A 26,207-nucleotide genomic window follows, 5' to 3' on the forward strand; every position below is an offset into this window, starting at 1 on the left:
CAAACTTGAATCTACACTACCTGAGCATGCTTCCATATAAATATGATGAATTATGGCTTTGTCATTCTTGAGAAGAAAATTTTTAAAGAATTTTCCTATATATTTCTATGTAAAACTTTGGTCGGCCATTTTGGCCCCGCCCTACCCTCGGGGGTCATGATTTGAACAAATTTGAATCTACACTACCTGAGCATTCTTCCATATAAATATGATGAATTATGGCCTTGTCATTCTTGAGAAGAAGATTTTTAAAGATTTTCCTATATATTTCTATGTAAAACTTTGGTCGGCCATTTTGGCCCCGCCCTACCCCCGGGGGTCATGATTTGAACAAACTTGAATCTATACTACCTGAGGATGTTTCCCTATAAGTTTCATCTTTCCTGGCACAGTGGTTCTTGAGAAGAAGATTTTTAAAATATGCCACCAAATTTTCATTAATTCCCAATTATCTCCCCTTAAATGAGGGCGTGGCCCTTTATTTGAACAAATGAGAATCCCCTTCACCCAAGGATACTTTGTGGCAAGTTTGATTGAAATTGGCCCAGCGGTTCTTGAGAAGAAGTCGAAAATGTGAAAAGTTTACAGACAGACGGACAGACAGACGGACGCCGGACAAAATGTGATCAGAAAAGCTCACTTGAGCTTTCAGCTCAGGTGAGCTAAAAACGCTATTCAAGGATTTAGCTTGAATTAATGATCACACATAAATATTCTCTTTTAATTGAAACTCATGTGCATAACATTTTTACCCAATTTCTGATTGTTTTTGCCCTTCGTATACTGGAATATGGCAGGTCCTATGATTTCCTTGACTTCTTTTTTCTTTCTGAAAGATGTTTTTTTTTTTCAAGTTTGAAAAATGAAAGGGTGAAAGATCTGGCAAATATTGTTGGTGTGACAAAACATTAACTCTCTGCATGTTTATCCCCAAAACTTTTTTACTCTTCATGCCGTATGGGTTTGGACGCTATCATGACGAAATTTAAAGTAGTGGATGCCTGGTTCTGGTTCCATCCTCTCATAAACTTTTCGATCTAGACTTCTCCAGAAATTGAACTGCCTTCCCGAATAAGAATTTGAACAACAAGACCCTAATATTTAAGAAAATTACATATAAAATTGTCTTTGTGCTTTGCAATTCTTTGCTTTTTCCAGACCTTCGCTGTTTTTGTCACGTGCATCTTATTGTAAATTAAAGCAATGAATTCAAGTTTCACTCTCTGTTTGAATTTCAGACAAACGTGGATAACTTCAATTTTTGATTTTTTAGAATAATTGTTTAGATATTCTTAAACGCTGTCGTTCTCACTCATTTTTCAAAATATAGGGTGGCCATTGAGTATTAAGCTTTTTTTACTGTTAAATGATTCTTTAAAATATTGTAAACTACCCCCAAAACAATGCCTATCAATTTTGTTATGTGTCTTAAATTCAATCAAGCATCATCAGTTATTATTTATTGACCTTTTTTTTTTTAATCCACCTGCTCATGTGTCTATAAAACAGCCATTAGTTGCTGTAATTTTGACATATTTCAGTGAATATTTCTTTGAGGTTCTTAACGAGTTTTACAGCAGCTTTCACGAAGCGTTTAATTTCATCTCGTTTACTGATTCTTTACCATTCATTTTTAATGCAGTGTCTTGAATAGCCCTTGTTTTCCAGCTTCTCACAATTAAACTAGTGATGAAAAGTGGTCAAATAAGCTGTTATCAATTCATTAAAGATTCAATCATGAGAGAAAGTCAAGCTTAATCTCATATGATTTCTATATTGTATGTCATATAGCTCAGGACATTATTTATTGAAAAGCCCTCGTACTGTTTGAATGGGATTTTGATTTTGAATACTGTTCACACAGACTATAAAAGATGACAGAGCTCACCTCAACGAATGTCTGTATTTCAGTAAGGCAAAATCCCACGTACATTAAACTAATAATCTAGAAGAGTACATCCCAAAATCACTCATCTGGAAAATCAAGATGCAAGCCTTATAGTGTGTATCCTTGAATGTATCCTCCATGCAAGTTTGGTCAACATAGAATGAACCTGCTACAAAAACTTTAACCTGTTCACTCATCCGGGAAATGTAGGTTGGATCCAGTATCTAAAGGAAGCCTAGTACAATGCATCATAAGATTATCAACCATGCAAGTTTGGTGAACATAGGGCTTATAGTTACTTGGAAATGAGCCTCCTCCAAAAACTTTTGAAAACTTGTTCACTCATCTTAAAAATGTAGGTCACATCCAGCCTCTGTATCGACCAAAGAATTTACGAAATGATGACTTTAAACGAGACTATTGATATTCTTGTTTCAACAACTTGTTTGTCAATCCTCGTTTACCTCGTTTTAGAAATTGTTCATACGTAGAGCATGCTCCTGCGTATCGAATCAACTGAGATATATAAACGCCGTATTCAGGTGATGGAGGTATATTGCTGCATAAGTAAGGTATATTGCTGCATAAGTAAGGTATACTGCTGCATAAGTAAGGGAAGTTGACGATAGAAAAGTTTAAGTCGTCAAGTTTATCATAGAGCTTGGTTGTTAGATTACCATAACGTCTTTTTCAAGTAAAATATCTAAGTATGACTGTGAAACAGATGTGTCAGACTCTGTGGTATCTTTTATCTCAAGCTCACCAGGATATATCGTATCGACATTGGAATGGAAATTACCATTGTTAATTGACTACACGTCGTCGATTTATCTAAATGTTGAGTTGAAAGCCACAGCAAGTGTTTTCTTCTCTTCACGCATAAGATTTTGCACAAATTCTCCTTCATATGAATACAAAAAAAGGTCTGCTAATAACGGAGCACAATTGATAACCATGGGAATTCCAATATATTGTTGGAAAACCTATTCTCCAAAAGCCACTTAGATACTGTCAGTTAGAAACTCAAGCATCTTTTTGATGTCACTTTCAGAGTACTTGTTTGTGCAATCAGCATGTGTTTTAACAAAATAATTTTGCAAATTACCAATGACCAAGTAGGTAAATTTACGAGTATCATTTTTATTGAAAAAGGAGCTGTCAATGATATCAAAAAGCCTGGACTTGAATTTATCGTGGGGAATGGTTATGTGTAAAGTTTAAAAGTAGTAAGTTTTAAGCTGTTACTTTTGGTAAAATCTTGTGATTTCAAATTGTCCAAAAGTTCTTTGGAATTTTTGAGTATCCACATCTGATTCACACCACTTCTTGAATATATTGTTGCACAGTACTCTAGAAGTTTTTCCTTCACTACTGTTAATAACTTAGTGAGGAGTAAGGAAAGAGGCTTGGATGAACATTAACTGGAACCCACAATGTATCTTTGTTTGTAAGGATTATTATGAAGTTTCGGAATCCAGTATATAATTATATGGTAATTCAAAATCATGTTGGTTCTTCTGGATATTAAAAATATTTTGAAGAATTTCTTCCTTCGAAAGGGAACTATGAGCATAAGTTGGATTACCACTTTTAGAATTAAATCCAAGTTCCTCTAAAATACAATTTATATAATGAGCCTTACAAGCGAAGACAATGTTGTTACCTTCTTTATCAGCAGGGACCAGTACTTACTGATCATGTAATCTATCTAATTATCTTTTATGCCCTCGTAAACGAAGTTTCGGGGGTATATAGTTTTTGTCGTGCCTGTCTGTCTCTCTGTCTGTTTGTCCGCAAAAATTTTATCTTGCCCATATCTTTTGATTTAGTGGAACTATGACATTCATATTTCACGTGTATTCCTTGTGACAAGACCTTTCTTTGGGTACCATCAAATTTGACCTTGACCTTGGAGTTTGACCCAATTTTACACAAAAATTTTGAACTTTTACTTTGGCCATATCTTTTGAACAGTAGATAACAGAACATTTATACTTGACATATGTATTCTTTGTGGAAAGACTTTCCATTGGATACCAACAACCTTGACCTTTTGACCTTGACATTGGAGATTTTTGTACTTATGAAAAAACTTTAACATTGGCTATAACTTTTGAACGGTAAGTGCTAGGGCTTTCATACTTCACATATGGAATCCTTGTGAAAAAACGAACAATTTGTCAAAATGAACTTGTTGTATATGGCAAGCCAAATTCACAAAAATGAGCTAAACATAGTTTCACAGTTGATAAACTAGGTTTATCAACTGTAAACTATAGTTTACAAACCATGAACTATAGTTAACAATTCATTAACTATAGTTTTCATCTGTAAAACTACATTTAACGGTTGTTAACTATAGTTTACGAATACTCATCTAAGTTTATCTGTCTGTAATAAAACGTTAACAAACGTTAAAACGTTAACGCTGAATTAAATATTGAGGGCTTTGTTTTTGAAAGAAAAGATCGAATACTAAGGGCAGGTGGTGGAATTTTAATATACATTTCGAATGACATTTCTTATAAACGTAGAACTGATTTTGAAATCAGTAATATTGAAACAATATGGCTAGAGATAAATCTAAAAAAATCAAAACCTATATTTTATTGCTCTGCTTATCGTCCACCATCTGCCCCCTCCTGCTGGGCGGAGGACCTAGCAAGGGAGGTGAACCGTGCCTCCTGCTGTGACGATACTGAAATTATTCTATCAGGTGATTTTAATATTGATCTAATGAAAGACCCCCCACAATATTGGACATCTGCTTTAGAGGAGTTTGGACTTTCTCAGATAGTTACTGTTCCTACTAGAATAACAAGTACCTCAAGTACCTTAATTGATCATTTTTATACAACTAAACCAGAAAACATATGTGAAACAAATGTGCCCCCTATTGCTATTTCTGACCACTACCCTGTATGTTTGACACGGAAAACTAATTATATACATCGTAGAGGAAAACATACTGAAATCCAATATAGAGATTTTAAACAATTCAACGAAAACGAGTTTTTGAGAGAGTTAGAAAATGCAAATTTTAACACTCTTCTTAAACTTAAAGACCCAAACGAAATAATGAATAAATTTTATGAATTGTATAATGATATTCTTAACAGGCATGCCAAAGTAAAAACAAAAAGAGTCAAGACTGAAATTCGACCTAAATGGCTAACACAGGAAATAAATGATGCCAGACATTTACGCGATACATATCATTTACAAAGGAATTCAGAAAATTACAAAATTTGGAGAAATAAAGTTACACAATTAATAGATCAAGCAAAATCAAAGTATTACAAATCTGCAATTGAAGAAAGCTCAAGTCCTAAAGAAATGTGGAGTTATTTAAACCATTTGGCATCTAAATCCAAAACTTTTACACCTAGCCGTATTACACAAAATGGTTTAGATTTTGAAGATTTACAGGATATTGTTGATATTTTTAACAAACACTTTACGGAAATATCCTGTAAATTATTAGCAGATATGTCAGTACAAAGTTTTGATTCAGAATTATTAAATCGGTATACAGAAACTAAACTAGGGAAAGAAAATGTTTTCAGTATTAATGAAATAACTGAACTTGAAGTATTGAATATGTTGAATACACTTGATGTAAATAAGTCAGCCGGTATAGACTTTATCGGACCTCGTCTTCTAAAACTTTCGGCAAATGTCATATGCAAATCTATTACACATCTTATAAATGCTAGTATCACTAATGGAGTATTTCCATCCAGTTTAAAACAAGCAAAAGTCACTCCTATTTTCAAAAATGGCGACCACGCAGATCCAGGGAACTACAGACCGATATCCATTCTTCCAACATTATCAAAATTAGTTGAAAAACACATAGCAAATCAAATACGTAACTTTGCCTCTAACTTTGATCTTTTATTTAAATCACAATCTGGATTTCGAGAATTTCATTCATGTCAAACGGCTCTTACAAAACTTACGGATAATTGGCTACAAGCTATGGACCAAGGAAATCTAGTAGGCATAACTTTCATTGATTTTAGCAAGGCATTTGATTTGGTTAATCATGAAATTCTTATAAGTAAACTTCAATCATATCACTTTGATCAAAGGGCTATTAAATGGTTTCATTCTTATTTAACCTCAAGGTCTCAGTGTGTAAAAATAGGAACATATTCCTCTGATTTTTTGCCCGTCACAGCAGGAGCGCCCCAAGGTTCTATCTTAGGTCCCCTATTATTTTTATTGTATATAAATGATCTCCCTTTACATGTAAATAGAACAGATATTGATATGTTTGCCGATGATGCAACCTTGCATACATATCATAAAAATATAGAAGGTATTGAGAATGCCCTTAACTTTGATTTGTGTGAGATTGAAAATTGGTGTTCCAAAAATCAAATGGTGTTAAATACCAATAAGACAAAATGTATGCTTATGGGAACTCAGCAGAGAAAATCAAGAATAGATTCACCTGAACTAAATTTATATGCTTCAAACAAATTACAGTGGACCTTCAGATATCCGGACGCCAGATATCCGGACGCTTCACCTTCCGGACGATTTTTCTCGGGAACGGATTTTTTCAACGTAATTTTGACTCATTTATCCGGAATTCCGCGTTCCGTATCCGGACGGCTCTTTTTTACTACAAAATGTATTTTTACGTTATAAATTTTTTCATTTATCCGGACGGTAAATTTTAATTTGTACTTCCATTCTAGTCAACATTCACGCCTGAACTGAGTGATAATTGTTATCAAAACACTGGCCGGATTGGTTGTTTTTACAAGACGATCACCTGTGCCAGTGTTATGAATGACTTACGATGATTAGTCCACAGATTAAGCATGCTAAGTGGGTATGGTCATAATATACGAGAGATCGATACACAAATGAAAATAAACAATTAACTGTGTTGGTAACAGAAAACAATTTTCTATTCAGTTATTTGTTATCTTGAGATATTTATAATTTTAGCACAGATATGGTTTTAAATATTTTTCTATTTATAGACGGGACGACATAGTTTCATAATCTCGTAGTCTACACATGGCACACACACATCGGTATTGTGTAATTTTCATCGGAAGATGAAAAAAAACTAAAACATTTAATCAAATTTAAATAATTTTAGACAATCAATGATTTCACTTGGGATGACTACTGCGTGAATTTTTATTATGTCAGATTTAGCGTGGATGAGTGCATGTTCATATTAAAATTAGACCAGATACTGACAGCTCGCTTGGGCGTTATCAAAGCTGCACATGAGAGAATTGGCTTGGCTATGTTCATCAATTTATAGGAAATACAGAGTAAAAACTAAGCTGGGTAATGAAAAAATCTGCCCATATAAGCAGCGTTATATCCAATGTTTGTCATTCTGCTCTCCAGCTACAGTCATGTCTACACCACCGACAAAGAGAGCGCGAGTCGGCATCTAGTTTTTAGCTATAAAAAAATTATTATATTTGAAAAAAGTGTAAAAGTAGTGCTGATATATACTAAAGATAAGTGTTTAAAAAAAAATTAATTATTTCTAAATGATAGCATTTTAATATCTTTCTTTGTATATAAGAGTTACAATACAAATACAGTATATCTGGAAGAGAAATCAATAGAATTCAGATACACGCTTCACTTATCCGGACAATTTGCCTGGGAACCTAAGCGTCCGGATAAATGAGGCGCCACTGTAATTGAAAATGTTGAATCTGAAAAACTTCTGGGAGTGCATATTGATGGTTCATTGCGCTATAATCACCATATTGACTCAGTTTGTAAATCTTTGACATATAAATTATATACGTTGCGCAAAATTAAAAAATTCCTTCCCTTACACACAAGAAAACTATTCTATAATGCATACATTCTGCCCTCTTTGAATTATTGCCTAACTATTTGGGGTAATGCGCCAGGTGCTGGCATAGATAGAGTTTTTAAATTGCAAAAAAGGGCAGCCCGTATTATACTAGATGTGGCTTATGATGCCCCTTCACTACCATTATTCGAAAAACTTGGATGGCTGACTATTTACGAGTTGATTGATTTTCATAAATATATATTACTGTACAAAACACTTCATGGTATGGCACCTACTTATTTAAGAGACTCTTTTGAATTTATTTCTTCTAGTAGTTATGCTCTACGATCTGAAACAAACTATGACCTTCATCTACCGAAATATCGAACAAATCAATTTAAAAATTCTTTTCATTATTCCGGTGTTCATTTATGGAACAAACTACCTTTGTACATACGTTTTTCACAGAATTTACACACATTTCGTAAAAATGTAGAAAAATTCATAATAACATGCCGCAACTAAAATCTCCTGAAATCTATATGTACTTGTATTTTTACGTCATGTTGTATTATTTATTATTGTACAATGATTTCATTATTGTATTATTGTGAACATGCTTAGAGGGCCCCGAGGAAGACTAGTGCATTGCACTAATCGGGTCACCCTCTTAAAATAAAGTATTATTATTATTATTATTATTATTATTAACAATAGATTTTGTTGATAAACATAGATTCACCTCTGTAAACTATAATTTACAATCAGTTTCACAAATCATGAAACTATATTTATCAGACTGTTAACTATAGTTAAGAGTTGTTAACCATAGTTTACAAATCGTGAAACTGTATTTATCAGATATGAAAGAAAAAGTGAGCAAGCTCACATACCCCATGCTCCCCCAAAACTCAAAGTGCTGAAAATCCCGGAAAAAAATGAAAGAATCGGAATTTCCCGGTAATATGCACATCTACAAATTGTGTCCTAAATATCTGCAAAGTTTGATGAAATTCTGTGCAGCGGTTTATGAGGAGTTGCGCTGACAAACTGTTCACCACTATATTCAAGATATCCCCAAAAATCTAAGTTGTAAAGTGCCGAAATTCCCAGAAAAATAAAGGAATCGGAATTTCTGGTAAAATGCACATCTATACATTGTGTCCTAAATATCTGCCAAGTCTGACGAAATTCTGTGCAGCGGTTTATGAGGGGTCGCACTGACAAAATGTTCATCTGTATATTCAAGGTATGGCCAAAAATCTAATTTGAAAAGTGCCAAAATTCCCAGAAAAATAAAGGAATCGGAATTTCCTGGTAATATGCACATCTACACACTGTGTCCTAAATATCTCGAAAGTTTGACGAAAATCTGTGGAGCGGTTTATGAGGAATTGCGCTGACAAAATGTTCATCTCTATATTCAAGGTATGGCCAAAAATCTAATTTGAAAAGTGCCAAAATTCCCAGAAAAATAAAGGAATCGGAATTTCCTGGTAATATGCACATCTACACACTGTATCCTAAATATCTCTAAAGTTTGACGAAAATCTGTGGAGCAGTTTATGAGGAGTTGCGCTGACAAAATGTTCATCTCTATATTTAAGGTATGGCCAAAAATCTAAGTTGAAAAGTGTGGAAATTCTAAGAAAAAATAAAGGAATCGGAATTTCCTGGTAATATGCACATCTACACATTGTGTCCTAAATATCTGCAAAGTTTGACGAAATTCTGTGCAGCAGTTTATGAGGAGTTGCTCTGACAAACTGTTCATCTCTATATTCAAGGTATGGCCAAATGTCTAAGTTAAAGAGTGTGGAAATTCCCGGGAAAAGTAATGGAATCGGAATTTCCTGGTAATATGCACATCTGCACATTGTGTCCTAAATACCTGCAAAGTTGACGAAATTCTGTGCAGCAGTTTATGAGGAGTTGCGCTGACAAACTGTTCAACTCTATATACAAGGTATGGACAAATTCCTAAGTTAAAAAGTGTGGAAATTCCCTGAAATAATAATGGAATTGGAATTTCCCGGTAATATGCACATCTACACATTGTGTCCTAAATATCTGCAAAGTTTAACGAAATTCTGTGCAGCGGTTTATGAGGAGTTGCGCTGACAAAAAAAGGACTGACTGACACTCTGACGGACGGGTCAAAAACATTATACCTCACGCAACTAGTTGCGTGGGGTATAAATATATGTTTTGATGATTGTTTTCAGTGCTAAGTAAAGTTTACGGTTCTGAAACATAGATTATTGCGTTAACTATGGTTTACAGAGGTAAAATATAGATTAACATTGTTAACTATAGTTTACAGTCCGTAAACTAAAGTTTACAACCGATAAACCTAGTTTATCGACTGTAAAACTATGTTTAGCTCATTTTTGTGAAATTGGCATGCCATAGTTGTAGTCTGTTCATATACCTTATATCTATTTTTACTGAAATAGACAAAATCTGTAGAGATAGCAGCATTTTGAGGGGAAAAATGGAAAAAGATTTACAAACAGACAAAAAGAGCTATTTCTGCAAAAACATATTTTTAATTTTAATCATGAAGTAACAGATGGTGAAATGTTTCCCATGGTATGAATGTCTTGTGAATGATGTCCCTCCCTGAATTACATGACAGAATCCTCCCTTATGTCTCTGGGCCCTCTCCTCCAGGCACCAACTGTAAAATACAAAAACATTCAAAATCAGCATAAACTGTACACTTTATTTGGAAGATCACCAAAACTCTGAACATATACAAGTAATTTACCATAAAGTAAAACCTTTATAAATTATAGTTTTTTTAATACAGTCCTTTCATGAAATAGATCTATAAAGTATCTACTTCACAGAAAATCATATTGACCAAGCATGAAGTCTGAGGTCAATATGATTTTCTATGAAGTCAATATTTTTACAGATGGACCAAAAAATAGGTATACTTTTGTTATATTGGGCCATTCCAAGTCGTTTTCATTGTTAAGCATCCACATTAAATTCAAAAGCCTATTTTTCTTAACGGGAAAAAAACCCCACACAAACCAAAAAGAACACAAGAGATGTTTGTAAAACACTTAAGCCTCCCTCCCCAAAGGGATTTCAGTTTGTGCAACCTCAGCAAAGAAAATGAACAGAAACTGGCATTAATTGGAATTTTTCTAATTCTAAGGGGCATAACTCTGTCAAAATGGCTCGATCATACCCAAAACAGAACTTGACCTAGATTTCCTTCTGATAAATCTGTATATCAATTTTTTTTTCAGTATGTGCAACCGATGCAGAGAAAATGAACGGAAACTGCAAATAATTGAAATTTTTCCAAGTCATGGGGGCATATCTCTGTCAAAACTTGACCTAGATATTCTTACGATAAATCCAAATTTTATTTCAGTATGTACAATGGTTGTGAAGAAAATGAACAGAAACTTGGTGGACAGACAGATCGATTGACACACAGCAGCAAAGCAATATGCCCTCCCTTCTTTAAAAAGGGGCATAAAAATCCCAAATATCTTAAAAGCAATTCTAGAATCTCACATTATCCATGCAAGTTTGGTCAAGATGGACCTTATAGTTTCTTTGTTATAAACCTGCACTCCTATCATTAACTTGGTCCCTTATTTGGAAAATGTATGTCAAATTCAGCATCTGAAGAAAGTCAATTAGCATGCATCCTTAGATGTATCATATATGCAAGTTTACTCAACATAGGGCTTATATTCCAAGTCTTTAGAATGAACCTACTAGGGATGTGCGATTTTATCGGTATACCGGTAAAACGCAATTTTTTGTTGCGTGATACGTATCGTGATACGGAGACCTAAATACCGGTATTTAGGTACATATTATAAAGTCCAGAAATTATTAATTTATTTCTTTCATCTTTAAAATTACAATTATAGAAAGTCTAAAAAATATTGTAAAAGGTGAAAGAACAGCATCTTACCATCCAAACATTATTAATTTTATGTACATAAAAATTTCAAAACAGTGAAATTTTGTTTTTCTAGCATATTTTTAATAAAAAAATAATGACAATTCATTTAAAATCATTGTAAAAATTTATTGCAAAAATGTCATGATATTATCGTGATATTTGGGGAAAAAATCATGATATATCGCGATACGAAATTTTTGGCAATACCCATCCCTAGAACCTACTCAAAAAAATTAACCTGTTCACTCATCCAGAAAATGTAAGTCAGATTCAGCATCAAAAGAAAGTCCTTTAGTGTGCATCCTTAAATGTATCATCAATGCAAGTTTGGTCAAGATAGGGCTCAAAGTTACTTGGAAATGAGACCTGCAGCAAAGACTTTTACCTGTTCACTCATCCAGAAAATGTAAGTCAAATCCAGCATTAGAAACAAGCCTGGTAGTGTGCATCCAAGATTTGTCATCTTCGCTAGCCAAGGGTTTCTGATACGCTACTCTCCTCATGAACCCTTGGCATACGTTGTTGTAGTCAAAAGACGGGATTGTTTTCATCACTTGATCTCGAATCTTTTACGCATAGATTGCATCATAGACAGAAATAAAGACGTGTTTAAAAAAAATTAAATCAAAGTTTTTTTTCAAGAATAATTAAGAAGCAATATCAGAAACCCCTAGCTAATGGCTAGCAAAGATGAAGATTTGTCATCTATGCAAGTATGGTCAACATAGGACTCATATTTGCTTTGAAATGAAACCTTATACACCAAAAAATGTAACTTCTTCACTCAAGAGACAGTGTAGGTCAGATCCAGCATCCGAAGCAAGCCTGGTAGTATGCATCCTTATATGCATCATCCATGCAAATTAAGTCAACATAGGGCTCATAGTTACTTGGAAATGAGACCTGAACAAAATACTTTATCCTGCACCAAAATGTTAACCTGCTCCAAAAACATTACCCTGGTCATTCCTTTGCTGAAATTGCAGCATCTGAAACCTTGAAATGAAACATACAGAAGCATCTTCCATGCATGTCTGATCAATGTAGGGCATAGAAGTACTTAACTGCTCAAAACCTTCACCCCGAATGCTGACATCGAATCAGAGGGTATTACATTATCTCCCCCAACTTTGTGAGGTGAGCTAAAGAATAGCTCCATAACTCATCTGTTTTGTAATGAATACAACTGACCTAAGAACCAGAGAATATATTGGTGATCGTATGTATCTATTTATTGTAATGGTACATTTAAAGTCAATACACATACCTCGGAAATGTCGTATTTTTATAAATGGACGATAAAGTTAGGGTTTTTGCTCTTTTACATATGTCTTTTAGTTCTCCTATTCTTTAGTTAGAATGACAAATGCACTTAGCATTTAAAATTGGATTGATAATGGCAATATGTTTTGTATTATCCGCAATGCCATGCTCTCCCAGTCAGACGATCAAACTCGCCTCTAATTCTGAAGAGTTCACTAATGGAAATACAACGTATTGATTTCACATGTCCTTGAATCATATTACCCCTTTATACATTCATTATTTATATGCATACAGTGACATACAGACTGCAATAAAGACATGAAAATGAGGAGAGAGATGATGTATCATGGCTCACTGCAGATTCTACATTACATATACCCCTTACCCTTTATATTTGTAGCTTACCATTGTGATGTTGTTCCCATTCAACAAAATTTGATCAAGTTTTGTAACTCTTCTTCCTTCTGGAGTGCTCTCACTGATAAAATGTACAAAATCTTTCATAATTATCGTAATGCATTTCAAACTATACTCAGTATTCAAAGGGAGGTAAACTTTCTGACATCAATTATTAGCAATCCTGGACATCAAAATTGTTTCAAATCTATACACTCAGAACAGAAAATATTTTGTGTGGATGGTGAAACTTGGAATGCTTTTAAATCATATGCAGTATTGATTTTCAATGTGTCTATGTGTAATAGTTTTTCAATAAAGGTATAAATTTTCAAATTGTAACCACTTTCATTCATGTACCAAGTTGTTTACTTACAATTCTGTAACATCTTCTAGCACCATGTCTAAAGAAAGTTAAGGATAAGAAACTCTGAGACATCATTATTCATATTAAATATATATATATAATATATATTAAATATCATTCAATAATAAGCTTGAATATTTTTTTTGACATTAAAACATGAAAATTCAATGTAAAGAAACATCCTTGTTAAGTCTACAACTATATATATATATATATATTAAGATTTTATTCATATCAGACAAAAATTTAGTAGTTTCCAAGCCCTGAAAGTGACAGCTGAAAGGCCTGTCAAAGGAGGGCCTTGGTACAGATGGGACGGATGATACAAACAAAAAAATAGATGCTCAAATATGGTATATATTCTTTCATCTATTTTGATTATAAATTATTTGAATAAAAAATTTCTAAAATATTAAGAAATTGTTATCTTTCTACAGTGTTCAAGATTCTGCCTATCTGAAACCATGCATCCTTATTAATCTATACAACTTTTTTGTCACTTAAATTCTAATTATTGTGAAACTTTGAATGAAAATGAAAATCTATGTGGCTTAACTTATTCATTTTACGAGGGGTGATCAAAAAGTTCGCAAACTAATTGAATAACTTCCATACAAGAAACAATATTTGGTTTTAATGTTGATTATATTTTAAATTGATCCTCCCCGATTTTAATGCACATCAACCACCGTTCTGCGCATGCGCGAATCACGTGATATTGGCAGTCACGTGACAACCTCCGTAGCGTTCTGTCACAAAAGTTGAAAGATTTTTCCGAGTTTTATATTTCTTTCCATGTGAGTTAATTCTTATGACAAGAACAGTTCATTTGTCAGAAATGGTCATATCTCGGCAACAGAATAAGTGGATAATAACATCCTTTCCAAAAATAAGCATGGCGACCATTAAAACACAAATCTTCTGTCTCAGGAGAGACTTTAATTCAAGGTGGATAGAGAATGGGTGCATCCTTTTTATCATGTCTAATATGTTTAAAATCTAAAGTAAACAATATCTTAGATATTTAATACTTATGTCATTGTTCAAATATTCAACTATTTTTCAAAGTGCTAATTGGAGGTCTTTGATAGCAAATTGCTTAATTAAAAATACATATCTTTTCAAACTTGCTTTCACTGCGCAAGATGACAAGTATCATTTTTAACCATCAGCCTTCCTTCACTAAAACAATTAATCCAATCATTAATTGAATTTATAGGAACTCATTTATCTCTATAAACTGTGTACAAATTATTATATGATACTGCAGAGGGATGTCTAAGATATTACAATAAATTGTACAGTCGTTTGTTGAACGAGTTCGACAGAGACAACCATTTTTCGTCACAGGTGACCTAAATAGTGACGTCATTTTCACATTGTGACGTCACAAACAAGGAGAGAAACTTTATTCAGCATATGCTATTTATAGACCTTGTGTATGGCTATGTGTGTACCGAATTTCATTCTAATCTGAATTGTGGTTTTGTAAATATAGAGATAGTTTGCGAACTTTTTGATCACCCCTCGTACTTATATAAACATACTTTAAGTTGTCATTTTCAATACTTTTTTTTTAAAGTTTGTTTATCATCTTTCCTTAAGCAGTTTGATATTTTTGAGAGCAGACCTACACTTTAAAGGAGAGAAAAATGTGGCAGTTAGGCAGGTTTGATCACCATGGCCATATAGCTTTACTTCTTAGTTCGTCAAACACCTGATTAGTGATTCAGGGTACCAGGGAAATATATGGTTTGTTCTCCTTAATCAAATTAGATAAAAAATGTAGAGAAAAACAATTAAACAAAGGATACTGACATAGTCGTCAAAACCCAGTAACACTCCAACTATTTCTTTGTCATTTTTCATGATTATATGAATTCGAGATCCAATACATTTATCCACCAACTCTGAAAAAGACAATAGGATTAAATTGAAACAATTTGATGTCAGAATAGCTAGATGATCATGCAGCCAATGCAGGTTGAACATGTTGGGGAAGATCTACAAAAGGAGCCTTTGAGAAATATGCTAAAAAAATTTGAGGACATCGCCATTTAAAATATTCAAATACGTTTAATTGGTCAAAACAAACCTAGAGGCAACAATTGAGAGGGATTTGAGAAAGTTGTTGTCATCTTTCTTTCACATGTGAGATTCCAAAGAAAACTACCAAGATATTCCGAATGAGTAACTTCCGAAAGTCATCACTTCCGGTGACGACATTTCGCGAACATATCCGATATGGAACGAAGGTGTACGATGATTACGAATTCATGGCCGACAAAAGATGTCAGGAATAAACAATGATGCGAAGATCTACATCATGATTTCTCGAACTTCTGTTGAAGTTAGGAGATGAGTTCAAAGGAGCAGCCAAATGAGGGTTTAAATGATCGAGATGTTGAATTTTACTATCGACCAGGTACTTCTTTGTTGGTCTTTGAGGCCATTTCTGTAACACTGTGATGCTGGGTTTTGTATTTTGGTAACTCAGCCTCAGTATCATTAACAAAATGTCCACTTACGACTGTTTCTCAAACCTTTGTTATGTATTTAATTGATAAGTGATATACTCTGGGTAACATTCATTGAAATTTAGTCGGTTATACCCTTTATACAAGTCTTTGGAAGCAAAATCTTACAAATGGGTCAGGTACATAATCTAGGTCTTGCAGCTTATCTTCTATGATTCATCTCCACTTCCTCCTAATTTCTTATCTACAGGGATTTGCCAATTTTTCTGTATTTTGTTGTTAAGAGTAACTTTAATATCAGTGTTTTTACTCAACATTTTATTTTAAAGCAAGAACATTTCTGCAACCAATTTTTTATTAGATTTTGAAACCAATATTTTATAATAAAAAGATAAAAAGACCATTTAAATACTCATAGATAAACAGTATAGTGGGGATTTTAAGTGGATAATTATTTGTTTTTATAGCGGTTTCGTAGATTAATAGCCCCGTAAATTTTAAAAGCACTAATTTGCTTCTTAAAGCTGAACGTGACTTTGGAAATGAAATTTGTATGTCATACTGTGAAATCACATATTTTCATGGAGTTTAATTTTCACTGTTTTGGAAATATGAAGAGACCCACAAATCAGTAAAGTATACAAACAAACAAAAATGATCCTAAACTGCAAATAAAATGTAAACAATCGTAACGTAAGATAACCAACACAAACATGTGTCGTTCATTCCATGCAGGTACCCAGGACAAAAAGCAGTCAGGTGTGATGAATGTAAATTGTATACCCTAGTGCTGATATCAGTGATAGGAAAAATAATATGGCATATGCTCAATTGTATTTAGCTGTAAGGATTTTGTACAGATTAGTACTAAACACAAAGGAAAATACTTTTGACCAGTCTGTTATTAAACATAAAACCTTGTTGAACTTATGTGTCACAGTGAAGTCAGTATATATTCAACCCTTCCTATCTATAGACTCATCTGGTTTCTACATAACTAATATAAGGTATTCGAGGTATTCACCTTCAGACAATCAAAACACCTGAAAAAAGACCTGTCTACAGTTCTTTATACCTGTCTAATTTGACAATCATTTGGAGACAGATTTTCTGTTGGAATATTAGAAAGGATGTGCATTAGATAGTGTGGAGAAAAGTGTGCAATGGGAATGAAAATAAAAGTGGGAGTTCACAATGAAAAAGATTGTACTGTAGAGTTAGGATTGCACACCTTTCACTATACAGAGGTTGTCCTAATAACAGAACATTCTATTAAAACCATGTTTTGTTTAAAAAGTGATTTGTAAACGTACAAAACTTGTGAACTTGTGAGACATATTGAGTTAAAATGTTATGCATTGGGTTAATTATCAGTGATTATCACAGAAAACTAGAATGTCAGAAGTGATACTTCAAGCATGCCGATTTTAATAATTTTTGAGATATTGAGTTTTTTTGGTATACTAAGTTAGCTCAATTTTTTTTGGTATACTAAGTTAGCACAAAAATATATCAGCTCTGTGTTTAAATAAATCTCTGTTGCACATCTTCTATTAGACATAGCTCTGTCTTGAAAACTTTTGGTTATGTTAATGAGGATTGTTTGCAGATGTTTCTGCATTTGATGCATAAAAAATAGCATCATATGTTCCTGAATTCTTGTAATAAAGTGACAAATAACATTACGCAATAATTTTTTTTAGGAGGAAAAAGAACAGATGGGTTAAAGGCAGCAGATATTGTGCCCATCCTGCGAGAGCGGGTGGCCTACCTCTCAGGTAAACATGTCTGGTACACTGTTCAATATTAATCAGATAATATGCCTGCTTCAACATGGCATTCATTTTAGGTGTATGCAGATGTAACTTCAATGATGTGATGGATTGCTGTAAATTTACATTGATGATAATAAGATATTTATTGTCAGAATATTGCATGTTTATTTAAATTCAGATGATTTAATTGTTCCACGATATGCTCGCTAGAACTAATAAAAATGTACTGTAATGTAATAACATTGTAACACAAGTAGATGAATACAGAGTGCTTTTCTTGAAATACTACATGCATACATGTTGCGATTAAATATACATGTACTTTTAATTAAAGATAAACATGATTTTTTTCTCATCTAATTCTATGCAGTAGTTTAGTATATATGTTAATGTTATGCATTGGTTATTATTTTGACCCCGAGCTTGAATCTATTTTAGGTGGAAGAGACAGGCGCGGAGGTGCTATCCTGACATTTCCTGCCCTCACCCACCCAGAAAGACTCGATACAGATGACTTGAGACGCCTCATGACCTATTTAGCTAGTGTTCCTAGGTAATAGTTTTTAGACAGAGCTAAAGCTATATACTTCCTGGGATCTTGTAAAACTAGGCAGTTCAATATGATCTTAATGTTTTCAGTATATAAGTGAATGCTATTTTTTTTGTTTAATATAAAATAAGTTATGTGTGAATACAATATTGTAGCAATGAAGTACGAGAGAGGGGTTTTACCATGATCCTTGATATGAGAGGATCAACATGGCAGATAGTCAAACCCATACTTAAAGTACTGCAGGTAGGTGTCAAAGTTAATAGTAAATTCAGCAAGTTTTTCAATATGCATATTTAAATGCTAATAAGAATAAGCAAAAAAAAAAAAGAAAAAAAGCCAAAAAACAAGCATATTTATGAGAAGGTTTGGTGATTAGCAGAGGATTATTTAAATAAAGCTTTGTAAAATACTGAAAAATCACAAATTTTTGTAGGGGTTTAATTTTCATTGAGGCATGAAGAGACCCAAAAATTCATGTCCACCACAAAATGTAAAATGTTACATACATAAATACATACACAAAGTCAAATCCCCACAAACTAAGAGTTTTCTCAAACCACGAAATTACATGATTTTACAGTATGCTTTATCTGATTTTCAATTTGAAAAATGTGACAATTAATCTTAATCAGCTGAAAAAAGTACCTTAGGCCATAATAAAAATATTCCTAGATTCTTCCCGATTTTTTACCCCCGCCTCGATTTTTTTTATTTTTGTTTTCCGTCGTCTTAATTCTGATCGGTATCGGTATTCATCTACCATTCTACTTTCGTTTTAAATCCCGCGAAAGTCGACATGATTCTGATAGCTGAAAAGATGGTAATTGCTGTAATACATGCATACATGTATATATTTTAAACAAGGGTCATTGGTTGAAAAAGATTGATGATGATGTGAACTGTTTACCCTATGACGGGTAGTATATAAAAACATTGCATATATAATCAAACCAGAAAAGTTTTGGGAGAAGAAGAGAACGAGTCTGGGAAGTGCCAAATATAACTTTGAAGTAAGGGGTCTTTTATGAAGTGTAATGGTAATCTGAATAATGTTATAACATGTATAATGAGTTTATAGATTTTCGTTTTTCATTAATTTTTTTTTCAGTGGAAATTGTCCTTTTGTTATGCAATGCCTGTTTTTAAAATGATGTGAAATGTTTTTTTCCAGACATGTATGATCTCAGTGGATGGCTTATCAAAGTTCATTGATTGTTCACAACTGACTCGAGAATTTGAGGGCAGTCTCGAGTATAACCATGAGCAGTGGATACAGTTGAGATTGGTCAGCTCTAATTTTTACATGACATAAATGTTTAGGTTTAAAGTGGCAATGTGTAAAATCAAAACTTGATTGTTATTTTTTAAATATTAGCATCTATCCTTAAAATTGAAATGTTAAAATCACCACACTTGAAATTTGAAAACAAACTAGAGTGCCTGGAATTCAAGAATATATACGAAGAATAGTATTAATTGAGTTAAAATATCAAATTTAATGAGAGCATGGTTTTCAGAAAAAAATGCTGTATATTTTTCACCAATATTTTGTAAGAGCAAAACAAAAAATGTAAAAATTTTAAGTTTGTCTTCAGTGGCCTAAAATATCAAATTTAATCAAACCATGGTATATTTTTCACCAATATTTTGTAAGAGCAAAACAAAAAATGTAAAAATTTTAAGTTTGTCTGCAGTTGAATAAATTTTAATTATTTTAACCTGGAGCTAAATTTTAGTGAACAGAAATTTCTCAAGCTTAAGCTTATACATGTACCAGTAAATTTTGAGAGTGACACGACCGTTAAATAGTCATTATTTTGAGCATTTCCCAAATAATCTAATCAATGCATATTTTTTCTCAGAAAACTTTTTTTTTGAAAGACTTTCAAATAGAAACATATGAATCACAAATAGAAAAACCAACTTTATAGCACTTTTGATCAGGAAATGTGATATCATTTTAGATGCTGGAAGAATTCATATGGAAAGCTTTAGATCTGTTGGACAAATTGGATGACCTTGGTGAGATTCTGACCAATCCTGAGCTACCTGAGGAGTTGAGTGGCGCCCAGTACCGCCTGGAGGAACATAATCACCTGAAGAGGAGGGTTCAAATGGCCCCCGTGGAGCAGCTGGCAATGGAGGGGCACAGAATACTGCAGGAAATTACCGGGGAGGGGCAACAACAAGGTCAGTTTACATTGGTGTGTTTTGACCTTAACTCGAACATTTGTGGCACAAGGAAATAATATCTTAAATTAATATTGATTTTGCACTTCTTTGTTTATTTTCCTTGTAGATAAAAAAATAGATTGTCCTTGATAGAATTTTTTACAAGTAAAATAGACTTTTGGATCCAATGGCCAGTTTTCTTGTTCAGTGTTCTTGTTTAGTGAAGACAGATTTCTAAACATGAAGAAGAGGTCTTCCTGAAAACCTGCTAATTTGAAAGTAGAGAAAGAGAATACATTAGCAATATTTGTAGTTTGGGGATTAATTTATGAACAACATTTAGAGGTGTAACAATTTGTGGTATTTAATATATGTCATTTTCAGGCTTCTTTCTGAATAGATTGAAATGTTCAAAATATGTCCATATTTACCTATTCTAGATCCATTACACTAAATATAAAACCACAGCTGAACTTCGGTATCTCGGACATTGACACCTTGAATACATTGGTTGAAGTAATTTATAAGTCCTAAGCTGTTTTACCCTCAGTATCTCAAATCCTTGTATATCTCAAAGTTTTCTTGGTTTTATCAAGTTCAAGCTAGTTATTAGTTAGGTGTGACTGTCTGTAGAATCTTTAATTTTTAATAAATGTCAAGAAAAATGCTTACCATGCTATTACTTTGGATAATGTACATTTTTAGCAAAAATATACCGGTAATAATGATGAAAACACTGAAGGTGAGCTTAATGTATTATGTGTAACGCAATTGATATTCCTGTGAACTTTTCAGCAGTTGGCTGTGGATATATGTAATGTAAATATTTTGGATTGTAAGCCAACATACTCATGATACATGTATAATTGTATATACATATATATAGAGATATATTGCTAAACACCACTGCTTCCCTGAATGATGAAGCATATTTCTTAATATTAGTTTGTATTATAATATTCACAATAAGATTTAGTCTCCTTTTCTTTCTTTATAATATTCCAAATATGTCTTAAGACTTAACTTTGAATGATTTTGATTGTTCAAAACTTTTTCTCTATTTTCTACTGAACTTGGAGAGCATGTGGAAATATTCAAGTATTTGATAAACACAGGCAATTGAAACTTGGTATATATTACCCATTTATGTTCTGAAACACTGTAACTAATACATGTAGTTTTATGTTCATAATGAACATATTTAATATGAAAATTTGCCTGTATATTATTAAAACTCGTGTTCACATAGATAAAAGGTTGAAATTGATCATCCATTTGACCATTATGAAATGGGGTTTTATATTCAGTTATTGCACTTTGTCAGATTCCTCATACTTGTGACTGTCTAACTCTGTATATGAAATATCTCTCCCTTACTTCTATTATTTTACATTCAATTACGGATACAACAAAAGAAAGGGCGAATAAATATTTGTAGCAGGATTGTGTTCATTGAAGCTAGAATATTGATTGATGATGTCAGTCCATCTATTTGAATGACAAATTTTGTTATAGTTTGTTATTTTTAAAATTCTAATACATGGTTAACTTAGAACTTCAAAGTAAATTAAGGTTTGTGTTTTCGTTTTATAGGTCGTAGATTTGTGATCTCGGGAACAGCTGATTTTCAGAGCTCGGTGCCTCAGATTTCTCAGCTCCTGGACAGGATGCATGGCACCAAGCAGCACCTGAATCAGCTGTGGCAGGTCAAACGACTCAGGCTGGAGCAATGTCTACAGCAGAGGATATTTGAGGAAGACGTAGAGAAGGTAGAGTTAAAAGCTTTCTCTTACATGTAATGGGGATGATGACTCAATATAAAGATGTTAGAATTGTAAAAACAAAAGTGAAATGGTAACCAATTTACCTAACACACTTCAGATGTACCAAGCTTTTTTTTTTAAGCATAAATGATTAAAGAATAAAAGAATGATATTTTATTTTTTTTTTAACGTTTTTTTCTTCAATTATGTTGCATTATTTTAGATGTTTGATTGGATAGCCAACAACAGAGATCTATTTCTAGTCAACTACACAGAGATCGGGAACTCCCATCAAATGGCAGTAGAGCTGAACAGTGAACACACACAGTTTGCTAACAGTGCTGTGGTATGTCCTTTCATTTACCAATTAAACTATACATATATAGGACTCTACAAGGCATTCCATATTATACATTTAGTATTTTTTCCTCTTTACTCAATAAAGCGAAGTTGTGCTCTTGAGATAAAAAGAGCTAGCATACTTTCCAGTATCGTTGATTCATGGTCTGTTCTGCTAAAAACATTTGAATATACATGTAAGAATTTAACTCTCCAGAGTTAATATACAAGTAAATGGACTAAGTGAAAATGAAAAGTTCTTGAAATTTACAGAAAATGTTTATCTGGGTATATACAAAAATTAAGATATTGGTATTTCTTCCCCCCCCCCCCCAAAAAAAGAACATATGCTTTTATATAATAAGTAACAAACAGTGCAGTTGAAATTAATAATTCTTTGTAATTTTGTAATACATGTAGTTAATTTAGTTTGATTTTTTCCTTGTTTGTTTAATTTAAAATTCTGTCATAATAAATGAATTTACTAACAGTATATGATTGACATTTTGTACTTTGGCAATAAATCAAAGTGCATCTAGTGATATACTGACCTGGTATCAAGGAAGAACTTCACAGATCTCATTTGTTTAATTTAATGAAAATGTTTCAAACACTTGTACTTCTTTTTCCTAGAAAATTAAAGATAGTAACCATGATCCTCACGTTTATAAGTACATTGTTATATTAAGTGACTTTCCATTCACTGAAAGAAGTGTTGTACTCTATTTTTGAATGGTTTAATTTGTTTACATCATTTAGTGAAATGTTCTTATCAATGGAGAACCTCTTGAAAATTTCTGGCTAATGTGCATCATAACGAGGAAACAACAGGGAAAATGTGTGGATAGTAAAATTTCCTGATTTTAATTTCAGAATGTTTATGTAAACATTAAGAGAATACTTGGAATGGCACAGCGGTTGTGTGATGCTGGACATTATGCATCTAACACAATCCGCATGCAGGCAGGACAGCTAGAGAGGGAGTGGAAAAGCTTAGCAGCTGCAGTGGAGGATCGAAGTGTGGTGTTAAACATGTCCGTCAACTTCTACAAAAAGGCAGAACAGGTACTCTGGATAAGTTGATTTTGTATGTAAAGTAATTAAATTTTACTACAGTGTGCACAATAAGTGTGCACTAATGTTTATACTAGACACATAAAATGAAAAAGTGCATTAATTAAGGACTCTTGCTTATAATGCATATTGCTTATGGAAACATTAATTTGATTATACACAGTCACAGGAAATGGCTTTGTGGTTCTATATACTGTATAGCAGGTTAAAATCGCGGTCGGAAAAGATCATGATTTATTCAATTTTCATCAAATCGCGGTCGTTTGAATTCGCGGAAAAGGAAAAAAACCACACATTTTTTAAACAGTACTTGCACGCATTTTTCTGTAGGTATGTATAATGTGTGAACTGCTATTTCTCGTCTCTATAGTATATTACGAAAGTCTGTAATGTAAATATCGTGCATATAAGACAGAAAAGTAAAGTCTATATATTGTGTAAATTTTGATCCCGATTAAATAATAACAAAACACCGGACTGATCCAGATTTGAAGTCAAAATAATGCTACGCATTTATTTTTTTTATTTCCGGGTCCAAATCAGAAAAAAAATTATACCATAGTCAAAATGTTGAACTTTTACTCATAGAATTGAAATTAATTAATTGTCGTTACCCTGTTTACTATGTAAATGCCTTGATTATAAAGGTAATGACTGAGTGATATGCATGGGTGAAATTAAACAAGCATGCTTGGAATTTTTAGCTGACCACATGTCAAAGAAAATATCTTTGTGTGTGGATTCCTGGGATTCAGAAACATATTATGTGGAATTAAATATTAATTATATAGTTTGCTTTATTAATCCTTAGTCAATACACTCTGAAATGGTCCTTATTATAACACCTAGAATCTAAATTATTAACATTATTTTCATTTTAAACTATTGGAAAGATACCAGATACAAAAATATGACTTGAAGGTATTGGAGTATAAGAATTAAGCTTTTTCAATTTCTGTGGAACTAGAAGTAGATATTTTAAATTTTTTTGACTTCCAAAATTGAGGTTATTTCATCAGGGAAAATGTAAAATAATTGAACGATTAAAAATCAAAGCTCTGAAGGGTTTTAACAACCAGGGACTTTTTCAAAACACAAAATTGGTGTTTAGGAGAAAAGAAATTTTTTTTTTTTTTTAAACTAAAAAAGGTAGCAAAGCATGTAACTGTTTTAACTTACAAAAGTAATATAACTTTTTCTATGACCAGCATTGTGAATAGAGGAACATTATTGCCAAGTTTCTTAAGTTTGTTTAGGTCTTGTAAATATCAGAAGTTTATAATGAGATCAAGCAATATTATAGTACTAGGAGAGAGAGAAGAACCAATTTAAAATTACCTTAAAAAATTACGCATTTATTAATTTGAATTTCACAACTGTTTAAATGTTCCTAATTGTTTACCATATTCAGATACATCGTATTATATTATTAGCTCACCTGAGCCGAAGGCTCAAGTGAGCTTTTCTGATCACATTTTGTCCGGCGTCCGTCTGTCTGTCTGTCCGTCTGTCTGTAAACTTTTCACATTTTCGACTTCTTTCAAGAACCGCTGGGCCAATTTCAACCAAACTTGCCACAAAGTAAAAAGTGAAGGGCCACGCCCTCATTCAAGGGGAGATATTGGGAATTAATGAAAATTTGGTGGCATGTTTTAAAAACAAGAACCACTGTGCCAGGAAAATGAAACTTATATCCTCAGGTAGTGTAGATTCAAGTTTGTTCAAATCATGACCCCTGGGGGTAGGGCGGGGCCAGAATAGGGAATCCAAGTTTTACATAGAAATATATAGAACAAATCTTTAAAAATCTTCTCCTCAAGAACAACAAAGCCATAATTGATCATATTTATATGAAAGCATCTTCAGGTAGTGTAGATTCAAGATTGTTCAAATTAGTGTGTAGAAATGTATAGGAAAATTCTTTAAAAATCTTCTTCTCAAGAATAGCAAAGCCATAATTGATCATATTTATATAAGCATCCTGTAGTGTAGATTCAAGTTTGTTCAAATCATGACCCCCGGGGTAGGGCGGGGCCAAAATGGCCGACCAAAGTTTTACATAGAAATGTATAGGAAAATTCTTTAAAAATCTTCTTCTCAAGAATAGCAAAGCCATAATTGATCATATTTATATGGAAGCATCCTCAGGTAGTGTAAATGCAAATTTGTTATGACCCCCAGGGGTAGGGCGGGGCCAAAATGGAATCAAAGTTTTTGTATAGGAAAATTCTTTGAAAATCTTCTTCTCAAGAATAGCAAAGCCATAATTGATCGCATTTATATGGAAGCATCCTCAGGTAGTGTAGATTCAAGTTTGTTCAAATCAAGACCCTCAGGGGTAGGGCGGGGCCAAAATGGCCGACCAAAGTTTTACATAGAAATGTATAGGATAATTCTTTAAAAATCTTC

At 33.0% G+C, this 26,207-nt stretch overlaps 4 protein-coding genes across 5 annotated transcripts in view; 2 read left to right on the forward strand and 2 right to left on the reverse strand.

The window, feature by feature from the left end:
- Positions 1-26,207, reverse strand: part of LOC134251903 (uncharacterized) — a 280,050-nt gene that overhangs the window by 163,496 nt on the left and 90,347 nt on the right. The window lies entirely within an intron of this gene.
- Positions 10,209-15,865, reverse strand: LOC134251886 (U6 snRNA-associated Sm-like protein LSm5). The gene is made up of 5 exons (XM_062734309.1): positions 15,741-15,865; positions 15,460-15,555; positions 13,655-13,682; positions 13,288-13,360; positions 10,209-10,359 (listed from the first exon to the last, which is right to left on the reverse strand). Exons 1-5 carry the CDS (start codon positions 15,781-15,783, stop codon positions 10,327-10,329), a joined length of 273 nt encoding a protein of 90 aa, XP_062590293.1. The 5' UTR covers positions 15,784-15,865; the 3' UTR covers positions 10,209-10,326.
- On the forward strand, positions 15,857-18,890 carry LOC134251885 (kalirin-like). Its single transcript, XM_062734308.1, has 4 exons — positions 15,857-16,070; positions 17,826-17,900; positions 18,336-18,450; positions 18,603-18,890. The coding sequence occupies exons 1-4, from the start codon at positions 16,004-16,006 to the stop codon at positions 18,745-18,747; spliced, it is 402 nt and encodes a 133-aa protein (XP_062590292.1). The 5' UTR covers positions 15,857-16,003; the 3' UTR covers positions 18,748-18,890.
- The window catches only part of LOC134251884 (triple functional domain protein-like), an 88,986-nt gene continuing 82,160 nt past the window's right edge, over positions 19,382-26,207 (forward strand). Inside the window, exons 1-6 of one of the 2 annotated variants that reach the window (XM_062734307.1) lie at positions 19,382-19,460; positions 19,622-19,735; positions 20,415-20,640; positions 22,216-22,391; positions 22,609-22,731; positions 23,598-23,789. In XM_062734307.1, coding sequence (XP_062590291.1) covers positions 19,628-19,735; positions 20,415-20,640; positions 22,216-22,391; positions 22,609-22,731; positions 23,598-23,789 — 825 coding nt within the window. In that variant the 5' untranslated portion in view covers positions 19,382-19,460; positions 19,622-19,627. Of the gene's footprint in view, positions 19,461-19,621; positions 19,736-20,414; positions 20,641-21,417; positions 21,442-22,215; positions 22,392-22,608; positions 22,732-23,597; positions 23,790-26,207 lie in introns of those variants that run through there. The other variant, XM_062734306.1, reaches the window with a different exon arrangement.

Source organism: Saccostrea cucullata, unplaced genomic scaffold (genome assembly GCF_032062105.1).
Source record: "Saccostrea cucullata isolate Sc308-1 unplaced genomic scaffold, CSIRO_AGI_Scuc_v1 ctg599, whole genome shotgun sequence".
In the NCBI taxonomy this organism is placed as follows: Eukaryota; Metazoa; Mollusca; class Bivalvia; order Ostreida; family Ostreidae; genus Saccostrea; species Saccostrea cuccullata.

Excerpts from the sequence above, each read along its gene's own strand:
- LOC134251886 (XM_062734309.1), bottom strand. The coding sequence starts at position 15,783 with ATGACAACAACTTTCTCAAATCCCTCTCAATTGTTGCCTCTAG. Across the intron at positions 13,683-15,459 it reads GGGTTTTGACGACTATGTCA|ACATGGTGCTAGAAGATGTT; the intron begins GTATCCTTTGTT and ends AACTTTCTTTAG. Across the intron at positions 13,361-13,654 it reads CTAGAAGATGTTACAGAATT|TGAGAGCACTCCAGAAGGAA; the intron begins GTAAGTAAACAA and ends ACATTTTATCAG.
- LOC134251885 (XM_062734308.1), top strand. The coding sequence starts at position 16,004 with ATGAGTTCAAAGGAGCAGCCAAATGAGGGTTTAAATGATCGAGATGTT. Across the intron at positions 17,901-18,335 it reads GCGGGTGGCCTACCTCTCAG|GTGGAAGAGACAGGCGCGGA; the intron begins GTAAACATGTCT and ends AATCTATTTTAG. Across the intron at positions 18,451-18,602 it reads TATTTAGCTAGTGTTCCTAG|CAATGAAGTACGAGAGAGGG; the intron begins GTAATAGTTTTT and ends ACAATATTGTAG.